The following is a 25406-nucleotide window of genomic DNA, read 5'->3' as shown; positions in this document are numbered from 1 at the left end:
GAATGCTCTCCCTCCTCAGCTCTACTTCCTACCTTTGTTTCCTTCAGGTCTCAGCTAAATTCTCACTTAAAGAAGTCTTTCTCAGTCTCAGTTCATGCTAGTGCCTTCCCCTTGAGATTAACTCCAAATTATGCATATATGTATGTACATCTACATGTGTACATATATATATACACATATGTGTATATATATATTAGATAGACAGCAAAAGTTTATATATATATATATATATATATATATATACACACATACACATATATATTGTGTGTATATGTGTCCATAGAGACCAGTTGGTTGTCCTTTGTTCTCAAAGAGGACCAAAATGGCATCACTGTGTTGGAGTCAAGGTACAGGGTGTCTGACTGTGGCTGATCAGACCAATACAAGCTCGGAAGGCTCTACCACAGTTTGGGCATGAATAGTCCATGTGAACGTTTGGAGTAGAAATGTCTCTAAATTTGCACACCTCATGTTTCTTTTCAGCTATTGCATTCCTGCTTCACTCATAAGAGTATGGTACCTTCTTTTGTGGACATACTGGGCAGTCCTTTGCCAGCATCTCCCATATCATACAACTGATTAGTTCTTCTGATAGATATATAGATATTTGTATATTGCCTGCCCTGTTAAATTATGAGTTCCTTGACAGTAGGGACTCTTTTCTCCCTTTTTGCCCATTCTTTGTATATTCAGTACTTAGCACAGTACCCTAAGAGTAATTGTCAACAAGCAATAAATGCCCATTGATTGAGCTGACTTTAGTGTACTTCTAAGAGACAGAGATGAGGAGGGAGTAAGGGAAGAAGGAGGGCAAAGACTATGCAAAGACAAAGAGATTGCAAAGAGATCAAATATCATTTGAAGCATAGCAAGAGGTCAGGTTTGCCTGAGCCATAAAGTGTGTGAAAGATCATAATTAAAGACTAAAACTGAAGATTAGAACCATGTTCTTGTGAAGAAGGACTTTAGATCCAAACACATACCCTAAATCTTTGGTAGCTGCCTTGGACATTTATGTGGTAAATGAATGAATAGCTTGGGTCACACAGCTATTGTCAAAGGTGAGATGTGAAGCCATATCCTCTTAGCAACAAATCCTCAACTCCTGAACCATTCTCCGTTCAAAAATTATATAGACACAGTGACAAAACCTTCTATCAACTGGAAAAAAAACCTGTCAAACTGGTTATTTATTTGGCATAATATGCAGTGAATACAAAAACAGGTTTTTTAAATTGAAAGTTGTTTATTCTTCAGTCAGTTGTGTTGGAATATTGAATTTGGCTTTACAGTAATCCAAGGAATTTCTATTTTCTCTTTTCTGCAATGTTCTCTTCATTCACATTCAGGCCACCTGGAGTTTCAAACACATGTTCATGGAAAAAAATGTGTCCAAAGAATTAATTTTCTGGATACACTTACTTAACTTTAACATTAAAATTGTTGCTGACTAAATCCTGAACAATACAAATAAGTTCTAGAGGCTTTGGAATTGCTTCACGAACATTCTAGCTACAAGATTGTGTCACATCATTTCATTACAGGAATGATTCTAATTTTTTAAAAGCTCTAGGAGGGTTCACTTGCAGTTATTACCTAATTATTTTTTTTTTAAAAAAGGTATTTTTAACTCAATTGCTGTGTTTCTTCACTCATCATGTCTTTGTGGACTCAAAGTTACCTGATCTTGTAAATTTAAAAGTCCTTTGTATTAGTTCCTTCAATAAGGCCCAAAAGAATGTGAAATCTCATCTGAAATATAGTCAACATTTATTAAATTACAATATTGAATTAAACTCGTTTTAACATCATGGAACACAAGGTAAGTGCATAGTTTTCTTCCACAACCCACCTAGTATATTTAAAGCTTCCTACACTTTGTCCTGATGAGTTGTTAGAATTCACCTGCAGCTTCTCCCAGGCATAATCTCTGGGAATTTGATTTGGGGGATGGAACCAAAACTGAATCAAGAGAATCAGTATGTTCTAAACTGCACCAAGACATTAATACTCAGTTGTTCACCTTCACCAGGCCATTTCTGCCCTTTACCTTCAGGTAGACTTTCCCCTCTCTCCTTTTCCAAAGTGGAAGATGACTTACCTAGAGATAGTGTGGGATGATCCTGGGCCTTTGCTTAACATTACCATCATATAAGGTGCCATTGGCCTTAGTACTAAACCTCATCAGTACTAAACCTCTGACCCTGTGTGCCCTCTGATTAGAGGGCAAAGTGAAGAGCTCCTCCCTAAACCGCCATTTGAGGAGGGAACGTAGATCAACTATTTCTTCATTTCCCAGTGAATTCGGCTCCTTTGAACATCTCCATTTCAGTGAATTCTGCTGATGCCTTTTCAGTTTCCCTTTCTGTGATGGATGGCCCATTAGATTATGAGTTCTTTTCTTTTAGTAATTGTCTCTCCAGAGTTTAGTACAGTATGTGGCATGTGGTGGATGCTCAGTAAATGTTTACTGACTAAATAGTCCAAGATCAGGAAGACCTGAGTTCAAATCCAGCCTCAGACACATAGCTACATGATCCTGAGTAAGTTGCTTAACTCTATTTGCCTTAGCCCCTTCATCTATAAAATGAACTGGGAAAAGAAATGACAAAGCACTCCAGTATCTTTGCCAAGGAAAACTGGACTGTTTTTCAGGACTGAAAAACAACAAAAACAATGTCAATAGTCTCTGCTTGTCAGCTAGGTAGGGCATGATTTGGACTTCTAGACCTAGAATCAGGAAGACCCAAGTTCAAATTTAGCCTCATAATAGCTTTTGGCCCTGGGAAGGCACTTTCCCACTGCCTGCTTCATTTTCCACATCCGTAAAATTGGCATAATAATATCAACTATCTTTTAGAGTTGTGAGGATAAAATGAGAAAATATTTGTAAAGTGCCTTACTATCCTTAAAGCACTACCAATTACTGTTATTGTTATTACACTATTTTACTTTAATTACTTTAGATTTTGACAATATATCTAGGAGAAAGGGAATATTTTAACTCCGAGGTTACTAGGGTTTAGAACTAAAAAGAACTGCAGAAATATTTTCTGCTGGGGAAACTGAGTGCCAGACATGTAAAGTATCAATTTAAAATGTAAATATAAATTTAAAGAAATGTAAATCCTCATTTACACATCCAAAATCCAAACTGAGAACCTCTACTTCCTAAGCCACTATCATATCTACTGCACCCACATTTTATTAATTAACACCTTAGGATGAAAATAAAAGTAGTGCTCCTAAGAGAGTTAGGAAGGTAACAAAGACAAATTCTTCTCTTCCTAAATCCTTTATAGATGTGGGGGCACATGGGTGTGAAACTGTCTTTTCTCTCTCTCTCTCTCTCTCTCTCTCTCTCTCTCTCTCTCTCTCTCTCTCTCTCTCTCTCTTTCCTCTCTTCCTCCCTCCCTCCCTTCCTCCCTCCCTCCCTCAATGTTAAATTATTTCAGAGGGCTTTCTGACAGGAGAGGTAGAGAGGAATGCAGGGGGGAATCTAGGCAATGTAAAAACAAAAGATAAAAATACAAATCTACTTTTTTTTAAAGCTACACTTTATTAAACCTACTAGGAATATCTTTTTTTCACAGGGGGCTTAACTAAAATATGTCAGGGGAGTGTGAAGTCCCAGTATTCTACAAGTCAATAAAGTTGTAGATTGCTAGAAGTAAGAAGGGATTTTAGAGAAATGAAGAAACAAATACAGAGAGGTTAAATAACAATGCCAATGTATATGGTGCCTACTTAATAATAATAATAGTAATAAAGGATTTCTATTAGTTGACATGCAAAATAGGCATTGTGGCTTCCAGAGGTTCTAATTAAGTCTTTTCTTTGGGTATAGATGGAAATGGAAACTTAATTCTTCCATCTAAGTGAGAACAATTTAAGACCATATTTGATTTGAATCCTAGCTTTAAGGAGATTACTATCCATAGGCCAAAAGTGACAGCAAGAAAATTAGCATTTTAGAAACAAAATAAAATAGTCTACAATCTTTTTAGGAATCATAGCAAATAAATACCTAAATATATTCATAAAAGCTCTGGGTTCTCCTTGATTTATCAGTGTTTTTTTAGGCATGTGCCTCATAGCATGATATTACATAGACTATTGGGATTGCATACTTTGTCTTGCTCCCAGCTTTTACTTTGTTTCTGTACTTTGAAACAAACTCATGTATAGGAGGTTTTAAGAGGTGACATTTTAACTAATTTTTAAAATATCCCCTCAAACATTACATTTGTAATTTTTATTATTTTACATATTTTTTTATAACCACAAGGTCAAAATGTCTGAGTGAAAATAAGAGAAAACCCAACATTTTTGCAACAATGCTTTCTGTGACTTGAGGAAAAATTCGCCTTTCAACCTACTTCTCTACTAGCAAGAGGCTGTCTAGATTTCTTGCCCTCAACTGTCTGTTTACCAAATATTATTCTACTAATTTTCCATGATCAATGCTCCTTACAATTATTACATCTAACATATAACTATTATTTGACTTGGTCCAAGGCAAAAAGCCTTCCTTGAAGCATCAGATAAAAAATATACACTTTATTTAGGGGAAAAAAATTCCTATGATCTAAAGCAAATTTTTCTCTACTCTTGTTGGATCAAATCTAAGGAAAGACAGGACAGACATAAATATTACTTATTCTGGAAACTCTCAAGTTATTAAAGCTTTTTAAATCCAGTGTCTATTACATGCTTATTTCTGTAAACCTGGCAGATAGTGTGGTGTTTTATATGTGTTAGAATATTTAAATGTTTTGTGATACAATTATCAAAAGGATTCCTAAAGAAATGAAGAATAACTTAAGTGTTTGGAGAGAAAGTCAGTACACATGACTATGCTTTGTCAAAATAATAAAAATAGTCCCAAAATTGATTTATGGTTTTGGTGCCCATAGATCAGAATATAAAGAAGTTACTTTACAAAACTAAAAAAAATAATTACAAAATTCAGTTGAAGGAACATCTACAATATTGAATTAAATCCTTTTTTTTGAAGTACAAATGAAAGGGAGATAGTTTTTCTAAACTTCCAGCTATATTATAAAGCAATAATCACAAAAAAAGACATTTTTTACTGAATAAAAAAATAGATAAGTAGAACAATGGAACAGAAAGACCAGGAAGAATCAGAAATGATTGAGTTCAATAACACAGGGTATGCTAAACCTAAAAAAAGCTATAAATTACCTATAAGATAAGTAACCTCAATTTTAAGGAAGGTCCCAGGCCAGCCATGTTCTTGACTTCATTTCTTTCCAGACTCTACTCTTGTCTTTTTGGGCTTCTTTCTCCATCATATACCAGCAGTTTTCTCACCCTGAAAGATAATTCTGCTCCTTCATATGATTGATTAGTTTCTTCTAGAAACTCCATTATAAGGAAAAGGTCAAGTCAGCCTATGTTCACTCCATTTCTCTCTAGGCTCTATTTTGTCAAGTTCTGAAATAAATCACTCATTAGTAGAGGGATAAAGCATCTTTAATCAAGATAACATGCTAGCAAACCTGCCATCCTGGGGGATGTCCCACAAGAAGACCTATAGGAAAAGTGCTTATACTTTTAGGAGAAAAGAGGGAGGGAATCATATTATAGAAAGATCTGGGCATGAGATGCCAACTGGCCTCTGCAGTTCAAACAAAGAAAAGCCACTCATTCTGGTTAACTCACCTTTCATGATCTAACAAACCATAAATCTCAATGAACAGGACAAGGACATTACGAACTGAGATCCAGCTCAAGCTAGGTTCCTTTACAAGATAAGTTCTCAGAGTGGAGACTTAGGTTGCTGTTCAATTCAACCTAATTGAGAGTAAATATCTTAAGAGTAGGAATGCAAATACATTGCTGGAACTCTGATTATTAAAAGACAGTGGCCAATAATAGGTAATATTATACATACATATATATGTGTGTGTGTGTGTGTGTGTACATATATATATACACACACACCATATGTATGCATATACATATACATACATGTACACACATACATATGCATTTGCATATTCACATACATTGACATGCATACATACATATATATATGTACATATGTATATATTTTGTTTTTTCTTAAACTTCTTTCTTTGTTATCACTTTTTGGACTTGCATAATGCTTCATTGAGGAAGTGATTGTGATTTACAGGGCTAACAAGCTGTACTTGAAACTTTGGTGAATGAACTACTTGGGTCTTTTTCTTATGACATTTGAGAGGTCATCAGGAACTGTGCCACATTTTTTTTTTGATTATGGGGACTTTTTAGTGGAAAGTCCTGGGAGAGTCACTTAAAAGGAGAATGCTTGATCCTCTCCAATACTCCAGAGACCTTTCTGGAATTGAGGATATGAACAAGCATGCTAAATGTACCCCAGATGACTTTCTGAGGACGGCAGGGCTATATCAGTTTAAAGGGAAACAATGCTCCTACTCTCATTCCTGGGAAATGTAACTCTTGATGGGACTTTCTAATGAGAAGGAGGCAAGAGGCCTCTGAAAAGGGAGTCCCCATATAGCCCCCCAGGTTCCCTCTCAGAACCTGGACAATGTGTCATTTGCTCATTTATCTCAGCTAGAGTATATGTGCTGGCCTAGAAGAGTCTCTGGTTTTCCCTTTTTGTTTGTATTTCTTCCATTGAGCTTTGGTGAGTGATCCTGAATTGCATATATCCAGCCATGGCAAATGTATTATGAGATTGGGTTGGCCCTCATTTAGGGATGACAGGTAGTAAGGTGGATTTGCTATTTTGGAAAGGATGGTCAGTTACAGGAAGAGGAAAAGAAGCCTTGAAATGGCTGACCAGAATTCAAGTTGGTTGAGCCACCCTCTGTGGCCATTTATGACTTTATTAATATGGTGAACCACCATGAGAAGTAACTCCCTGGTTTGAGGCATGGTCAGCAGATACTGAAGAAGTTGTGTTGATGACCATGCTCAGATCTTGGCACAGGGAGCAAAGGTACAGAGAGGCATGGCATAGGTGATAGCTTAGTTTGGCATGGGGGCAGTGATCAGCATTGGGACATTGCTGAGTTCCAACATGGTGGGTCAGTGGAAGCAATTTGCATCCCTTGGCCCTTACATGGTAGGTTAGTACTTGGCTCTGGTATAATGAGCAGTAGTGGGGTGTCCAGGAGAAGTGGAGTGGGCAGTAGCAGGGGCCCCAGTGACATTGAGCAGTGTGTTAAGCTATAACCTTGACCCCAGTGTCAGCAGGCAGCAAAGTAGGCAGCAATGCAGGCTCTAATGGAGGTGGAATGGGCAATAACATGTGCCCCAGCAGAGTATTCTTTGCCCTGGTTATCAGCAAAGATCATCTTGACCTGTGATAAGGATTGGTGACTGTGATGAACATTTTATCATATGTCCTGTTGCCCTGCTCAACTGTCATTGCTTTTCATCAGGGGCCCTGTTATGAACTATAGAGATTGGGAATCACTCACCACACCATAGCATTAAGATCCAATATTCATTCTCTCTCAAGGGTATGGTGAAACCTGAGATTTCTGGTATTTTTCTCTTCTATTTTATGACATTTAGGGGACTGTAACATTGCTTTAAAAAGAAAACAACTTTTTTTTCTTCCTTGTCTATTTTTTTCCTCTTAACTAAGCTTCTTCAGTGCCACCTGCAAGAAGCTTCTTGAGCCATTTAAATGATGAAACTCCTCTATAAGCTTAGTTCCTTGCTCCTAAGGAAAGGGGTAAGGTGGGATAGAAGAAGTATCTTAGAGGCTCTACCCCACACAGATGAGTAAGAGATAGAGAGAGAGAGAGAGAGAGAGACAGAGAGACAGAGAGAGAGAGACAGAGACAGAGAGACAGAGACATAAACATATTAAAGTTATCCTTAAGATTTAATTGGCTCAAAGGTCTAAGACTCAAACCACTTCTATAGCGTCCTGTGGTATAAGCATAAAAGGTAGAGCACAAGCAGTTAGAAGTGCCTTCCACAGACTCTTGGCTTGGTCAAAAGACCAAGGACATGTTGGGAGTTGATAAAGTCTACAAACCCCAAGACTGGAGTTCCCAGACAGGGTCAGGGCCATCTGGAATGAATTTGTGGTCCCAGGCATTCTTTAAGTCAAGCTGACAAAAATTTATTGTTATGCTTTTCAGTGGGCAGAAGTTCTTAGGGAACCTGCAGCCTCAGAGTGGTACAGTTAATGTTTATATATGTTAAACTATAGTAAAATATGTGCCAAATATGCTAATGAGGTGATTCAGGATGGGATTAGGGAACGGTTAAGGAGTGGCCAATTCTTAAAGGAATGTGCACTTTTTGCATCTACTGCACAGGTATTTTACCCAGAGTTTAATGGGAAATAGCCCAAGGCAGGGCTGCATAGAGGTATGGTTTTAGGCCTGAAATGTCAATAAGTCAACTAAGGGTCTGGGCTCACTGGGAAATACCCAGGCTGCCTCCATCAATGTCCTGTTTGTCAAGATAACAAAGGAAGTATACATATATCTAAGTCTAGGATACATATAATAGCTCAGTGAGTAGTAAATATCTTTATGACCCAGTACACAGCCATTTCAAACTAATAAATTCTATAGGTGCAGCTGGCCACTATATCAGCAAGAGAGATAAGTGGTTTCCTAGGGCAAACTACCTGAGCCAGTGTTTTGAGGCTAGGGAGAAATGTGATCTTAGAATTGGAGTCCAAGCACAGGCACCCAAGCATCCCATCAAAACCACTATGTCCAACAAAAAGCAGGGAAGTTGTACCTGACTGAATCAATGCTACATCCTTGCTGCATATCCTTTCAATGTTAGATTGTCTGAGTATCTCATTTCATGCTAATCTTTAATCTGAAACTCCAGATTGACCTGAATTCGGTTACGACAGCAGCCTTCCTACTTTCTTTTCTGGTGGGGAGAAGTATTAGAGGTGGTATATGGGTATGGAAGACTGCATATGCTCTCATATGCTCTTAATCTCTCTCTCTCTCTCTCTCTCTCTCTCTCTCCCTCCCCTCCCACACACACACACACAGAGTTTTACTGAACAACCCCCCCTTCCATGGTACGTGTGTGTGTGTGTGTGTGTGTGTGTGTGTGTGTGTGTGTGTGTTTTAATAAGGTAACTTGATGGGAGGGAACCAGAGGAGAGATACAAAGGAAAATGTAAGTAATGTACAAACAAAAACAAAGTCAGAAAATGTATTTTTAAAAATTGACTATTTAAATGGTTTGAATTAATATAATTTCTTCATGCTTATGTGATTTACGTTTACACTTATATTTACATAGTGGTCATTCCCTGTATATGAATTATGTTAGCATGTGTCAATGACCCCCAGATGATGATTCTGGAACTGACATGCTTGAATATTTAGCCCATATATTTTCCGATCTCTAAAGAATGTAGAAGAGGTATGATATGCATAAGGTTAATGCCCACACTAAGGAAGTTAGGGATGTTTTGCTGTATTGAAATACTGCGTATCATAATCCTTGTTTTTATTCATTCTAGGTAACATCATTCAAATATCAGTAGAAATTTGTGTTCTTATACCTCTGTCTTTACATGAAATAGCAAAACTATAAGATGATATGTGCATAATATTGAATTGTCCCATTGTGTGCCTAGTGATTAAAAGCTTTTATTCTATTCCATTTGACAATGAACATCACAAGTTACATGCAGGACTCAGTTGTCTTATCTGATTTAATGTTCTTTAAAATTACCCATTTTATGAAAATTATTTACCTTTAATTTTATTTTGTTTCCCTCCAGGTTTGGGCTTAGCTTTCAACCTGCAACCTGCCTTAACCATGATTGGCAAGTACTTTTACAAGAAAAGACCCATTGCTAATGGATTGGCCATGGCTGGAAGTCCTGTGTTCTTAAGTACATTGGCACCTTTCAATCAGTTTCTTTTCAATCATTTTGGCTGGAAAGGGAGCTTCTTGATATTGGGAGGGCTCCTTTTGAACTGTTGTGTGGCTGGGTCACTCATGAGACCTGTTGGACCCAAACAAGCTTCTGCTAAAAAAGATGCTGAGAGAGCAGTGGGAGAAACAAGTGTACAGAAAAACGTAAACAAGCAATCAGGATGGCAAACTATCAATAAATATTTAGACCTGACCCTTTTCAAGCACAGAGGGTTCCTGATTTACCTATCAGGAAATGTCATCATGTTTGTTGGGTTTTTTGCACCAATTGTGTTCCTGGCACCATATGCAAAACACAAGGGAATCGATGAATATTCTGCAGCCTTTTTGCTCTCCATCCTGGCCTTTGTAGATATGTTTGCTCGGCCTTCCATGGGGCTATTGGCAAATACCAAGCTGATCCGGCCCCGTATACAGTACTTCTTCAGTTTTGCAGTCTTATACAATGGCATCTGTCATCTCTTATGCCCTCTGGCAGAAAGCTACACTGGCTTGGTGGTATATTCTGTATTTTTTGGTTTTTCCTTTGGCATGGTCAGCAGCGTCCTCTTTGAAACCCTCATGGACCTTGTTGGTGCCACAAGGTTTTCCAGTGCAGTGGGACTTGTCACCATTGTGGAATGCTGCCCTGTTCTGATTGGCCCTCCATTAGCAGGTAAGTACATTTTTGCAAAACCGCAGAATTACACAATGAGAAGGTGATAGTTTAGAGATCCCCTCAAACTTCTCATTGTACAGATGCAGAAAATAAGATTCAAAAGACTAAGTAAATTGAACAAGAATCCAGAGAGTTAAGAGCCAACCTGGAACTAGAATGATTCTTTCTCACTCCTACTTCAGTACTTTATTACAGCACATTTCACAGTTGTACTCTTCCAAAGAAGAGAAATTTGACATTTCTATCCATTACTAAAGCCTTGCAGAAAAGTTAAAAATAACCATTTTTGTTCTAAAAATGGTCTTAGCAGTCCAAGAATAGTTTCGTTAACCTTTCCTTCACCTTCTGCTGAATAATAAATCCTGATAGCCAGAAGGTATCTGGTACTATGATTAGTGAGTGCTATATTTTCAATTTTATTAAAATTTTCATAGACTATGATCAATTTTCATCCTGGCATAATTTCTTTTAGGGTCTAGGCCAACGGTTACTTGGCTACTTAGATGTACTACATCACTACTAATTAGTTTTTTCTTTTTGCTCTTTTACATTTCATTTTCAAATTTTCTATTGTGTTCAGTAGATTTAGAAATATGTATATTGAGAAGGCAAACCCTCTTCTCCATAGTTTTTGTTTCTTTTTTTTTACAATTAAAGTTTTCTCTTCTTTTTTCATTAAAACATTATTGAATTGAATGAATTGAAATTGAATCTATTATTAGAAGCTATTAGCTTCATTTGGAGTTGAATTACAAGCATTGGAATTTGTTTGAAATTTTGGTAGGGTTGAGTAAATCTTATTTAGTTTTCCTTATTTGAGTTAACTTTAATTCAGATTAACATTTGAATTTGGATGTAATTTACATGACTCTGGCCAGCTAAATGAAAATATCTGTTTCCCCAAACTTAGGTGCAACATTGGTGGACCATTTTATATATATGTTGCATATATTAAATCAGAACTGTATTAACCTGTTGGGTAAAATGCCATTTAACCAGGGCTGTAGGGCCGGAGATATCTTACAAGTCTAAAGTTCCTTAATATGACATTTAAGGACACTCTTATGAAATGAAAAAGAAAGGGTAGAAAGGAGGAAGCACTTTGGAGATACCTATACATAACAATATGCTGTGTGTGTGTGTGTGTGTGTGTGTGTGTGTGTGTGTGTGTGTGTGTGTGTTTTCCTTTTAGGAATTCATAATAATGTCAAACCCTAAAATTTTATTTCCTGTGAATGTAATCTAATTATGTAGAATATCTTTGCCCTATTAAAATGTATAAAATAATTTATACATTAAAGTATTATTGTTTCTTACTATGAATTTAAATGGAATATATCCATATAAAGGATTTTCCAAAAATCTTAGTGCAATTGCAATTTTAAGCTGTTAAAGCTTTAAAACTGCACTAAAACTTACAGTTCACCCCTTATTTATAGCTGTAAAAAGCTTGGATTTAAAAATGTTAGTTTTCAAGTTAGTCTTTATCTCATCTCACACTTTTTTTTGTTTGTTTTTTAGGTAAACTAGTGGATGAAACCGGAGAATATAAGTACATGTATTTTTGCTGCGGGGTGATTGTGACTATAGCTAGTATATGGCTTTTTGTTGGAAATGCTATCAACTATAAGTTGTTGGCAAAAGAAAAAATGTTAGAAGAAGAAAAGCAGAAAGCTCTAAACCATGCTGACTCCAAGGAAGTGGAGCCTTTGACCAATAACGAAAATGATGATGTTTCTACCCGAGCTACCAAAGTACTTGATGATCCCTCAGAAAGAGAAACAAATATTTAATGGGAATCATCCCTTAGATATCAGTGTTTCCAACTTCCCTTAAAATATAAGGCAGATTTTATTTTTTAGTTATAATGATCAGCCATAGTTATTGACAGAGATAGAGTTTTGTGCAATGACAAGAATCTAATCTTGTTGTCAATGGCTTTTTTTTTTTTTATGATTGTGGTGGTGGTGAGATTTTTTGTTGTTGTTGAGTTGCAAATATGCAAAAGGGTCCAGTCTCTTCCATGATTCTGAACTCTGGCTAGGATATTAATTTAAAGTCTTCCAGTGACAAGTGAAATTGGTCACACATACAGAAGTAAATTCTCATTACTACATTGTCTGCTTCACGTGCTACAGGAAAATATTTGTCCGAACCCTCAGGATGATACATATTACTATGGATCTCTCCTCTCTACAGTGTTTTATTTTATTTTTTAATGCTTGATATAAAAGAATGGAATTGCCTAACAGAAGGAAAAGACTGCTACAAAGAGTATTGAGGATAAAACCAACACCAGACCCATGTACAAAGCAACCAATAACATACTATTTGTGAGATTTTTGTTTGTTTTTATAAAGTACAGTATGCCCAGGGGGACAAAATGGATGTATTATTTTTGCATTAGCCTTTACAGTATGAGTGTTAAAAGCGAGAGATGAAATGAATAGTTCTTTATTCTAAATGCAATTAATGATTAAATGATAGTGTTTGTATATGTATATAAAGCAACTTTTATGAAAAGTGATGGAATTGATATGCTAAAACAATTACTTTTGAGGCCATATGACTAATCCAAATGTTTTAAATGTCAGTTCATTGAGTATGACCTAAAGAAACAAATCTTACCATTTAAGATTTTTTGTCATTTATCCCATTTAGTTAATATTCCAGATAAAGGAATCAAAAGAGACAGGGAGTCAAGGAAAGTGATTAGGAATTAGCTAAAGTAATATATTTAAAACAGGTTTAGTTCTACAATGGCAAGAAGTAGCAATTAAGGATTTCTCTTGAATATATTAGTAATCTCAGGTTCGAGTCTTATTTTTATTTTCTGACCAGTTCATTGACATCATATAGTATGAACAGCTCGCCCTCTTGTTGACAGACCTTCATTGATGGTAAATTATGATTTTCCTCTATACCTGGAGGAAGTGCCTTCATTGAAAGTGAGCAATGTGATTGGACCTACTTTTTGTCCAGTCCGGTTGGTCTTGCCAATGTCCTGGGCACACAGGTAGCTAACTTAAAATGCCTCAACATGATAGTACTGGAAAATTCAAATCCTGTAGTCATCGGATTCAGACAGCTTATGGATGCAACTGAGTGAAACAGTGTCAAGTTGGGTTTTGACCATTTCAGCTACCCTATTTTGATTTGATAGACATAACATAGAATATAATGATGAGAAGCTTGTGTTGCTACTTTTCAGATTTAGAGACCAGTTTCTCATCTTTGAATCCTTGTAAGATTTCTGGAAATTTAAACTGCCATTTTAAGGAAAATTAAATATTAATCTTGTTCTTTCAAAGTCTCTAAAATTAAAAAAATAGCATTTTAAAATTGGAAAACATTAATAATCTGACAATTTCAGTTGTAAATATTAACTTCTATAAATCTGAAATTTAGTATTATAAATAATAAAATATTTTATGCTTTCTTACTGGGATGAAATCACCTTAATGATGTCAAATGAAATTTTCTTTCTTGCTCGCTTTTTTTCTCCCTTTTTTCTTTCTTGCACTTAGAGAAAGTGGTTATTCTGTTAGACAATAGGAAAATACCTACATACCAATCTTTCTGAAATAGTGAACAATGAAGATCTGATTCATAAAAAAAAAAAATTTATGTTTATGCAAGATACTTGCACATTTTTCTTTAGGAAGATAAGTGAAATTTCGCATTTCATTTACCCCTCACTTTTTAAAAATAACATGTAAGAAGTGTTAGTGTTCAAAAAAATAAGTAGAACAAGATGTGCCAATATCACAGGTAAACAAATCAGGGGAGATTTGGCAAGTGTGAAAGTGTATTTAAGTGAGTTGTGTCCACTTCTGATGTTTAATTTAGCTATTTTCATATATTTATATTTTTATATTCTACTCTGATTAGTCATAACAGGTGCAGAATCACAAATTATCTTTCCCCTCTCCAGACTTAAACACCTTTTCTGGAAACAAAAACCTTTCATTCTTAATCTTTGAAGATGTGTGATTAAAATAATATGAATCTCAAGCCTCATACATAAGAGCTAAAATAACCCCAAGGTATGAGATTCTTGTCTTTCTTATCAGCTCTTTTGCAGTGGTCTGAATTTTCATTGCTCATTTTTTCTCTCAACCAATGAGAGGGCCAACCTCTTATAATTTGCTTCTCCTGATCAGTTTATGGTTAAGACAACACTCTATCATTTGTTGCTTTTAATCATTGTCATTTAGTCATTGATTCTCCATTCCTAATACTGTTTTTGTTTTTAAACTTTTTTTTAAAATGAGAAACAGAATAGAACTATTGACTAACAAATGGGCTTGCAAAAATTCTTAGAGTGACACATTTGCACTGCACAACAGTATAAATATGCACATATAATCTCCATTGAGAATTGTAATGGGGGTTAAAACTGAATGCACTTGAAATAGTGGTTTAGATATACCCACTGGGACTAGACATGTGCTAGGTTAGCCCAAAGTTATTCCATGAGGATTTGATTTGTTTTATTTGATTTCTAGTCTAGTTATTGCCTTTACCAAGATGAATAAAAATTTTAAGGCAAAGGTATTCATCATATTATGTCTCATGAGATGGCACATATAAGATTTTATGCGGCTGAACCAATACATGTTGGGTATAGTTCTCCCCTATTTTGAAAGGTGTATAAGCTTCAACTCTGCAGGATAGCATGTGAAATGAACCTACTTAAATCCTCTTTGATTCTTGGCTTCTGATGCTATGTTATGAGAACAAAAAGTCATAAACCAGAAACATAGATGATTTCTATTTATGCAATATCTCTTTGCACCAAGTAGGAGAATCATGTGCTCTGGAATTTCCAGAGTTGCTATGGAGAGGGGTTTAATTTTTTTAGGCTTGGAAAAAAATATGAAAGAATTTTGTTCATATATATGTTTTCATGAATAACCCTTTTACCAGACACAAACCTCCCCTTGATGATGTAGTCTCTTTTTCTTGCACAAAAAATGGGTACAAATGAACTACTGTCAGCTGAATAGTAAGACAAGAACTTTGTGTCTCTTTATCTGGTTGCACTGATAAATCCATTGGGCATGTTCCTACCCAATCCTTTTTGTGACCCACAGCACTAATTTGAGACAGATAGTCAAGATTGCAGTATAGAAAGAAAGGTCTTTCCCACCACTTGTGTTTAAAGCTAATTGGTTCACAAACTTTACCTCAGCATTGTGTTCTTTCTGAGCCCATATACTCATATACCTGATAGTGATATGCTTAAGAGGGTAATGTTAGAATAATCATATTATAAACCCATTTCACCTATTTATATCTGAATGATCAAATTGCTTTAGCGAAACTATGGCAAATGCCATGAAAATTTAAGTATAGGAGAAGTTTATGGCAATTTCCCTTTTTAGAGAAATATGTCTTCTCTAGAACATCAAGAATGAAATCCCAGAGCAGCTATAAGAAAAATGCTATAAAAATTGATCATAGCATTAGGCTCACTGCATTAGACATTACAGTCTGAGTACAAGAGAATTTAGTCCGTATCTGGACCAAACCACAGGGTATCTAAACCTAATGACAGGTTAAAATTGAATGGAAACCATTTAATTACACAGCAAAGAATGATTAGCAAACATGTGCCCCCAATGCCCCACATTTCTGCTATAATTTATATTAGGTTTTTACTTAGAAGTTCGCTGGAAACTAGATTTGCTATAACCCAAATACATCATTTCTAATTGCTAGCATTTCTAGGAAATGCAAATGTTCCTGCCCTACTCTCAAAATAATGCTAACAATGAAAAAATAGCCATGCCATTTTTTTATGTAACTCCTTTTTCCTCATTAATAATAATGACTTGTATTTATATAACTCAAGCACCATATATTTCCCTGGGGCTGGGTTTAGAAGAAAATGTTATTAATTTTTATGATTATCTAATTCTCAATATTAATGGCAAATAGCTCATTAGCTGTTTGTTGTGATGCAAAAAAATAAAAACTGCTCATTAATGAATGTGTTATCTTCTATGCCAAGTTGTACTGATAAGTTCCATGTTTTGTAATCTTTTAAGCAATAATTACAATAGGAAAAGGGTATATGAATTAGGCAATTTAATTCATTTCTCTGGTACACATGAGTTTTCAATAGTTGTGCACAATTTATCCTTTATACTATGACTCAGTTCTTTTGTTCTCTTTGGAAGGTATCCATCTCTCCCTCTTTTTTTAATATTATTTGCTTCATTGAAACTGAGAATTTCATTTACTGTCATCTGGTTAATTTTATGTAAATTTTAGAGCTTGAAAGGGACCTTAGAAATTATCCAGTCCTGCCTAACCCCTCCAATTTTCTGATGAGAAAACTCAGGCTTAGATTTATGACATGGCTTGCTTAAGGTAATATAGGTAAATTAATGACACACTCAGGACTAGAACCCGTAATTCCTAAATGTTTCTTCCCAATACGCCACCCTGTCTCCAGTATATATATATAAAAAATTGCTGTGCACCTCCCCACATACTTTCAAATACTATTAAAATATTTAAAATAATATTCTACTGCTTATCTATTCATAGGACTTATTGTTGTTACTATTTCTATATTTTCCTCAAACTAATATATAGTTTCATATGTAGGGCCAAAAACATCACCTATAAAAGTATACAACTCATGAATATTTTAATTCAACAAATATTTATTAAGTACGTGCTATATTCAGAATAATGTATTAAAGGATGATTACATGTAGTAATATCATTGAGACGTAGGGTAGTTAATTTCAATTCTCTTTCATTCAGTGAATTTTTAGTAAACATTTAGTATATGTGTTAAGCTCTGGAGCTGCAAAAACAAAAATGAAAGCAGGCCTTGTTAAGAAACTTACTTTCTATTGGGTGATGGGTACCTCAACCACACAAATTTCAAGTATGTTTATACCAAAGAGACAGTGGTATATCCATTCAGTAACCTCCTCCCTCTGCCCTAATTTTCTTTCATCTTTCATATTTTTTTAACATTTAAATGGAAATGATCTCCAATTTTAAAAGTATAGGCCCAAATGGGAGGTTGGGGAGTGGGAGGTCAACATGAAGGCTGAAAACTCCAATTAGAGAAGCCATACAAGAATACTGTATGATTTACCAAAGTGATAATTTACTTTAGTTGAGCCAATTTGAAAATTAATGGGACCCAAACTATATCTATCTGCTTTTCTTTCCTAACATAACCAACTGTCTGAATGTTTTAAACAACTTCACATTTTTTAGGTTAGAGATACTGTGTTGAAGATGTTTTCCTTAGTTACAGATATAACTACTTTTATTCAAGCATCGGGGTTGTTGAATTTATTTTGACACCTCCACTCAAGATTTGTTTCACTAGCTAATTGTTAAAGAATGGTATGCTATATAAAAGTGAGTCAAATTAGGATGTGAATGAAAAGGTCCCTGCTTTTCACCAGTGAATCTGAATGTCCTCAGGTGGAAAAGAGCCATCAAAGATAGACTAAAAAGTATGGTGTGTTAACAATATCGTGTCCTGGGATTCTCTGCCTCTTATGGAGGTTATTTTCAAATTTAATAAAACTGTTTTGGTACATTTGAAAATTTTTCATTAGTTAAATTCATTTTTTTTTGTCATGACATTAAATACTTGTAATCTAGGTTTCATTTTAACTTTTTTGGAGGGCAATTTGGATGCTTACTTTTGATTTTGCTTCATTGCCTGAATGCCTTTGCATTTCTTTCATGGTTTTTATTTTTGTTTGTGAGCTCTGGTGATAAAATGAGTAATGTCCTATACGGTCTTTTCAGTGGCATTCCAATGTGGACTGCTCATTCTATTTTTCCTGTGATATGTTCTCAGGGCTGTTTAAGAACCCAATATTTTTCCCTCTGCCTAAAAGATCTTGCTGCTGTTTTGTGTTACACTATTGATGGTAGAAGTAAACTCAGAGGCCACATAAAAGAGACAAGAATTGCTTCTATGATATACTCTAGGAGTGGACATCCAGTCCTTATACTTTTTCAGAAAGACCTATAGATAGAGAGAAGGCACTCCCTTCTTTGACAGTTCATTGCACGTTGGGTTAGTTCAAATTGTTAGGAAATAATTCCTTACATTAAGTTGAAATCAGTTTGTGGGCTTTTTTTGTTTTTAGCTACTTCCACTCATTGGCCCTAATTCTGTCCTCTGAAGTCAAACAGATCAAGTCTTATCTCTTGTCCCCATGATAACCCTTCAAATCTTGGAAAATAACTATTGTTTAAAGTGTTTCCCAGAGTGGAGAAAATACTTTCTAGTACACAAAATGTTGTTAAGCTAATATATAATTCTTTTTTAGATAATTTTTTTCTATCCATATTTACCATATATACTACAGAAATCTTATAAATTCATAGAATGAGATCTCCTCTAGTTAAATCACCTCCTTTTATGTTTGCTTTCTGCAAGAGGGAAAAAAGGTCTCATGGTAAAACTCAGTTAATAATTAATAAGCCTTTGCATGAATATGCTTTTCTCCAAAGATATGTTGTCCCAATTCAGTCTGTTTATATAGCTAAAATAAATTTGCCTCAATAGATATATTCTGTATACATTTTTTTTGTTTTTTCTTTATTATTAAAATGTGAAGCCATGATTTTTAAAGAGATAACTTACATTACATATGAAATGTTTTTTCTCCATGACCAACAATTTGTTTTCTGCCTAAAAAAAGTACAAATATTGGCATATAATGATGAATGTCTTCATCATCTGTAGCTTTTCTAGAAGTAGTATAACATTCTTAGTATGTATAATATCACATACTGTTTAACTGAGATGAGCAAAACATCATCCTTGAAAGAAAGGCTAATTGGTAAATTCTTGACTTTGTAGAGTAGGGCATTTATTGTATTGATTCATATATAGGTTGTCACTGAATAAAGACCACACTCATAGCATGTGGTCTCTTGGAGCAAAAAAAAAAAAAAGAATACTTAGACATACTCTGAACAAAATATTGGTTATGGGCCTCATTCATACTTTTTACGACATATAGGAAAGAAGGCTGATTTATATTTGAACCAATATAATTTTCTTTCAAATAGTGAATTTTGTATCCTGAAATAATCCCTAACCACAGTCCTTAAACTGTTTATCACTTTTGCCTGTCTATTTCTCTTGATCTCTGTTTTTCTTTGTCTCTATCTCATTTTTGTCTGTTTCTTTCTGCCATTCAAAGGACCAGTTCAGCTAAGACAGTAGAAGATCATCACAAAGGATTACTTATAAAGCAATGGGTATTTTCCAATATAAGGAATAATTTTCCTACTCCTATGTAAGAAGCTAATCCTGTGGACATTTTAGAAATAAGAATTAGGACAAGCTTCCTATCTTATGTAACACAGTTATATTAAAACTGATAAAATGGTGAATGGAAGAAGTTCCGAAAAAAAAAAAAATAAACAAAATCCTGTCTTTGACTTTTTTAGTTCACTCAGATAAATTGGATGATGTCCCTAAATAAATAGGTAAACTGGCTACCAAAACGTACAACTATAGGGCATTTAATTTAGTAACAGTTTTAAATTTTGGTTCACATTCAAAAATGTGTACCTATGGTAATACATCCATAGATAGCCTATTTAAAGTATCATATCTTTAGTGGATCAACCTATTTAAACACGTATATAGAAGTACAACATAATTTCACATGTCTGGATTGACCACAATTAGATGCAATACAAATATTAAGAATCTGGATAGTATTCCAAGATAAATTAATACCTTATCTCTAACAGTTCTATGGGCTAGTTGACACACTGGGATTTCTAGCATACATACAATTCTAAAGGGATAGCCATTTTCCCCTGATATAGGGCCTGGAGAAATCCCCAAGTACAATGTGGAGGTCTAAAGATAAAATGGAGTTATACTACATGTGCTATTTGAGAGCTCTCAAAAATTTAACATGATGAGATAATCCCAACAGTCAGTCATTTAAATTTCAGACACATTATGTGCATTTTTCTTAATCCCTTTACTTAGTATATTTAAGTGAAATGTCTGCTTAGAGGATTACCAATGAATTAAAAAAAAAAAGATTTATTTCCTGCTATTTTGTAACAGAGAATCAAAAACAGAAAAGGAACAATGAGGATGATTTTGCTAAAAGTATTAATAATAGTGCATGAACTTGTTGATGGAATAACGTCTACTATCAGGATTGGGTTCATCTCAGTATCTAAGATAGTATGTAATAAAGGTAAAGTAGAGGGCTAAAGAAGATTTTAAAAAATAATTTAGAAAGAAGCCACTTAGCCTTAAATCTTATTGCTTATTAATCATTTGTCAATATCATACCTACCTTAGCTTCTAATTTTCCACTTCCTTCATAGGTCAAAGTCCAACTGAAAATTTCCAAAGTAAAAAAAAAAAAAATGTTGAATTTTGACTTAGCTGATCCCAGGATCTGCAAAACTAGCTCCCTGTCTTTGTGGAAGGACACCCATCCCCAGCTTTGCAACAGGTACTTTGTTGTGAAGCTTCCTCACTATCCTTGAGGCAACTTGGTATAGAGGAAAGAGCATGGGGTCTAGGGTCACAGGATATGGGTTCAAATGCCAACCTCACCAGTTGCTGTCTGCATAATTTACTCATCTGTAAAATGAAACAATTAGATTAAGAACCTTATGTGGTTTTAGTCTATAATGAGCCTTATCTTCCTGGGGAAAAAATGTGATTGGAAATTCATCTCTTTCTGGGTCAATGTAGGAGAGTAGGTGTCATCAGGAATATTCCTTTGACTAGGTATTGTTCTCTCTGGTGGGATGCCTGCTTTGCTTAGAAAAACTTTCAAATTTGGTTTAGGGGAAAGAACATTGAATTTGGAGTACAAAAATATGGGTTCTAGTCCCTGCTTTTCCTTGCACATAGTAAGTGTTCTATGAATGCTAAGTCGTCTTCTTCTTCTTCTTCTTCTTCTTCTCTCTTCTCTTTTCTCCTCTCTTCTTCTCCTTCTCCTTCTTCTTCTCCTTCTCTAGGAAAAATTACTTCAGCTCTCTGGAGTCAGTTTCTGCTTTTTAAAATGAGGAGAATGATTTAGATGAACTCTTTCCACTATGGAAAGCTGAAACAAAAAAAAAATAAAGTTGACCCCATGGTTCTTGAATAATACAGCATCCACCATAGCAAAAGAAAAATTCTTAACAAAAACATTTTCTATGAACATTTAAATGTACATATATGACAAGAAATACATGTACATATGTGTATAAATGTACATATGCATACATATAATTAAATGCATGTATGTGAGAGCCATGCCCTTCTCAAGGTAATTAAGTGAGGCAAATGGGTTATTATTAAATTCCCTTTATAAGTGGTCTTTGTGGGGCAAACATTTATAATTCAATAAATAGTATGAATTATCCTCTAGCCACAAGGCATTGTGCTAAGCAATGGGGGAGGAAATTTAAAAAAAAAAACAGTTCTCAAGAATTTTATAGACTAATTTGGGAGAAGGGAGAATGCAAAGAAATAATTATTACATTAGCTCAAATGTGATAAGTCTAGACAAAATTATACATAATAGTTTTGTCACATATATATATATATATATATACATATTTATGGAAAATCACTATTTTTGGGCTCAGATGTTTTCATTTTTCATTGACAATTTGTAAATATAATTTGTGCCTTAACTTCTGCATTTATCATAATTATACCAAATAGCAAGCATTCATCTATAGTGGCTCATCTTTGCTCAGAAAGCAAGCACCTTTTTGTTCTTGTCTGTTATAAAAAGAAAATTGCTAAGGCAAATCATAAAAATGGTATTCAGAGTAGGTAGCATGTTAACAAGATGGGAGTGCAGAAGGGTGGCTTCAGAACTCAAACCAGGTATAAAAATTTAGCTCCTGCCTTAACCTTTCATCCTAGGGGAGGTGGAAGGAACAATCCTTATCTATTATTATTTACCATAAGATTTAGATCTGAAAGGGATCATTTACTCATGTTTAAATAGAAATATTTCCACAGCACAACAGAGGATTGTTTTAAACCAAAGTCTTGATGAAACCTTTCCTAGGAAAGCTCACCCTCCAACATGAATGAGTTCATGCCTCACTACCTTTCACCTCAAGCTTTTCTTCCCTAAACATTTCCTATCATGTAGAAAATGGATTCAAGTTTCCCGATTCATCATCATTTTACCAGAAGAAAGTCCTTAGCAAAAAGTGATATATGGCTAAAATTCATAGAAAAAAATTGGAGGGGGGGGAATAATTAGATGTAGAATATTCTTTGTATTTATTTTTTCTAAGTTGATTTATACCTAGACTTTATCCATGTAGTTTAACCAAAAATATAGATAACTTTTATTGCTGGGGGGTTTTCAACATCTTAATTGCTCTTCATTAGGAAATTGATCAGATGGTCATGTGATCAATCAATTTCAATTGAATGAAATAGCCAGAAGTACTGTTTTACTGGTAAAGTGATGTAGAATTGATCAAGTTATGTAGATTCACCTGGTCTGTCATGGATTTCTATCCTTTTAATTCCCCCTCCACCCCTGCCAAATAAATGATCAGAGTAGATCATCTCTCCTTTCACTTCAAAGCCGATTATAGTTTATGATGGAAATAAAAGCTCCCCTTTCATGCACCTTCCTACAGTTGAATGTATTTTAAGTCTTCATTATTTGTATCATTGGAGAGATATATTTTGCTTCTAGAATTTTTATGTACATGTAGTAGGCTTTGCCTTTAGTAAATAAAACATGAAAAAGATCTGCCAAAAAATAAGAAAACAAATTTTTATAGTAACACATTTCATTATTTAACTGAAATTATTGCCATTTTATTTCTATTAGGAATACACTTCATTCAGAGAACTACAATGTCATATATCATTGGTCTCTTGTTATACATAATTCTGTTCAAAATGTACTAAACCTTTTACTTGTATAATGGAAAGAGCATCAGTCATAGTGATGTGGAAGACTTGAGTCTGAGTCCTGACTCAGCTCTAACACTTACTGGCTGTATGACCTTGAGCAAGTTTCTTAACTCCTCTGAGGCTGTTTGTTCATCTAGAAAATGAAGATAATGATATTTGCACTACTTATCTCACAGGGTTGTTGAGAGAAAAATGCTTTATAAACTGTAAAGTGCTATATAAATATTTTATTATGTATTCCTAAGCAACCTTTTCCTTAAGCAATTATTGTAAGAATATTGTACCTTTGCTCACTGAACTTATCCTTGCAGTGCAATAATTTGTGGACATTGATATTTTAGAAAACCTCATTTAACATAACAACTGAAGTTTACTCTATGTTCACTTTTAATCTTTGTATGGTTTGGCCATTCTCAAGGCCAAAGACAGACTGAATGTGTTTCAAAAGAGGGACAGTTTAGCTAAATTCAGAGAAGTGATCATCACTAGATGGTGGGCCATAAGATGTATTCTTTTTTTCCATCAAAATTCACAAAGAACAAGGCAAGAAAGGGTTATGATCTGTGTTCATGGAGGCAATATCCACACTGATGAAATCATGGTTCCCTAAAGTATGGGCAGAAGGTATACGTTTTGCATGTAATTTGCAATGCCTTTTCAGGGACCTTTAGAAGATATCAATAGCATTCTATTATATGCAGGCAGGAGGTAAATTTTGTGGTTAATTTACAAAGTAGTACATAACTAACCTTTATGGGACTTCCCTCCATTTCTTAGTTCATACTCAAAAATTCCCCATGTCTCTATCCTGTCAGCCAAATATGCTATGCAAATATTGAAATATGAAGCAGATATGCTTGATAATACCTTTAAAATTACTGCTAATTTTATTTGCTAAATTTTGAGTGCTTCATTTTACTTACAATAGAGAAATTTTGACAATCATTTGACTAAGGGTGCTACTCATTTTTCCCAAATCTTGACTTTAATAGTAAACTCCTTTATCTGCAGAAATTTATTTTTGTAATGCACTAAGCCTATCGCCTTGCCTTTTTTTTTTTGCATATTGTTAACACTGTATATATTTTTTGCATACTACTATATTGTATTACAATTATTTTTTTCTGATTGCTTATTAAATCCTATTGCAAGCCTGTATTGGTGTTTAAGATGACAAGTTAATGCATATATATTTATATACTAAGACAATGATCTCTATTAGGTTATTCAATTAAATTGCAAATAATAAATAAAAGCCCCATATTAAGTTTCTGAAATGAATTCAGTATTATCTTTTTCTGAAAGACCTTTAAATAGAAATTATGATATACCATGTCTAGTAAGTACGCTACATGTAAGGATACTTCTCTTTTGGCTGAATGAGCCCAGTTCAATATCAGTGAGATAAATACTTCCAACTTCTATATATACATACACATATTTATGTGTGAATATAAACGTGTGTATGTATGATGTTTGTATGCATATATATGTGCATGTATATGTGTGTATGTATATATACATACACACTATATATGTGTGTGTGTGTGTGTGTATATATATATACACATACCTATCTATCTTTATTTGGCCTCATGGTTGGGGTTAAAACAAAGACCTGGGTGTTCAGGAATTTTACGGAAACTGGTACTCACGAAGCTGGTACAAACAAAAGCAATAAATCAATAAATTGTGTGCTGCATCCAAAAGTTAAAAAAAACATACACATAAACAATATGACAATAAAGACAGAAAGAGGTGCACGCTCATATGCAAGAAACTCACCGAGAGTGAGGAAGAAGGGAGATATGTAGTGGAGAAAACACAATCAAAATTGTGGTTTAAGTAACAATGTTATATACGATAAAAATGGGCTTGGTGGAAAATAGGCAATTAGTGCCA

At 34.6% G+C, this 25406-nt stretch overlaps 1 protein-coding gene across 5 annotated transcripts in view; it reads left to right on the top strand.

The window, feature by feature from the left end:
* The window catches only part of SLC16A7 (solute carrier family 16 member 7), a 235254-nt gene extending 210469 nt beyond the window's left edge, over positions 1-24785 (top strand). For all 5 annotated transcript variants that reach the window (XM_036759284.1, XM_036759280.1, XM_036759283.1 and 2 more), the window contains 2 exons: positions 9761-10573; positions 12098-24785. In XM_036759284.1, the coding sequence (XP_036615179.1) occupies positions 9761-10573; positions 12098-12369 (1085 nt within the window). In that variant the 3' untranslated portion in view covers positions 12370-24785. The remainder of the gene's footprint in view (positions 1-9760; positions 10574-12097) is intronic.
* Positions 24786-25406: the final 621 nt, after the last annotated feature.

The sequence above is a fragment of the Trichosurus vulpecula genome, chromosome 5, assembly GCF_011100635.1.
Source record: "Trichosurus vulpecula isolate mTriVul1 chromosome 5, mTriVul1.pri, whole genome shotgun sequence".
Taxonomy (NCBI): domain Eukaryota; kingdom Metazoa; phylum Chordata; class Mammalia; order Diprotodontia; family Phalangeridae; genus Trichosurus; species Trichosurus vulpecula.
This window is presented reverse-complemented; position numbering and strand designations above follow the sequence as displayed.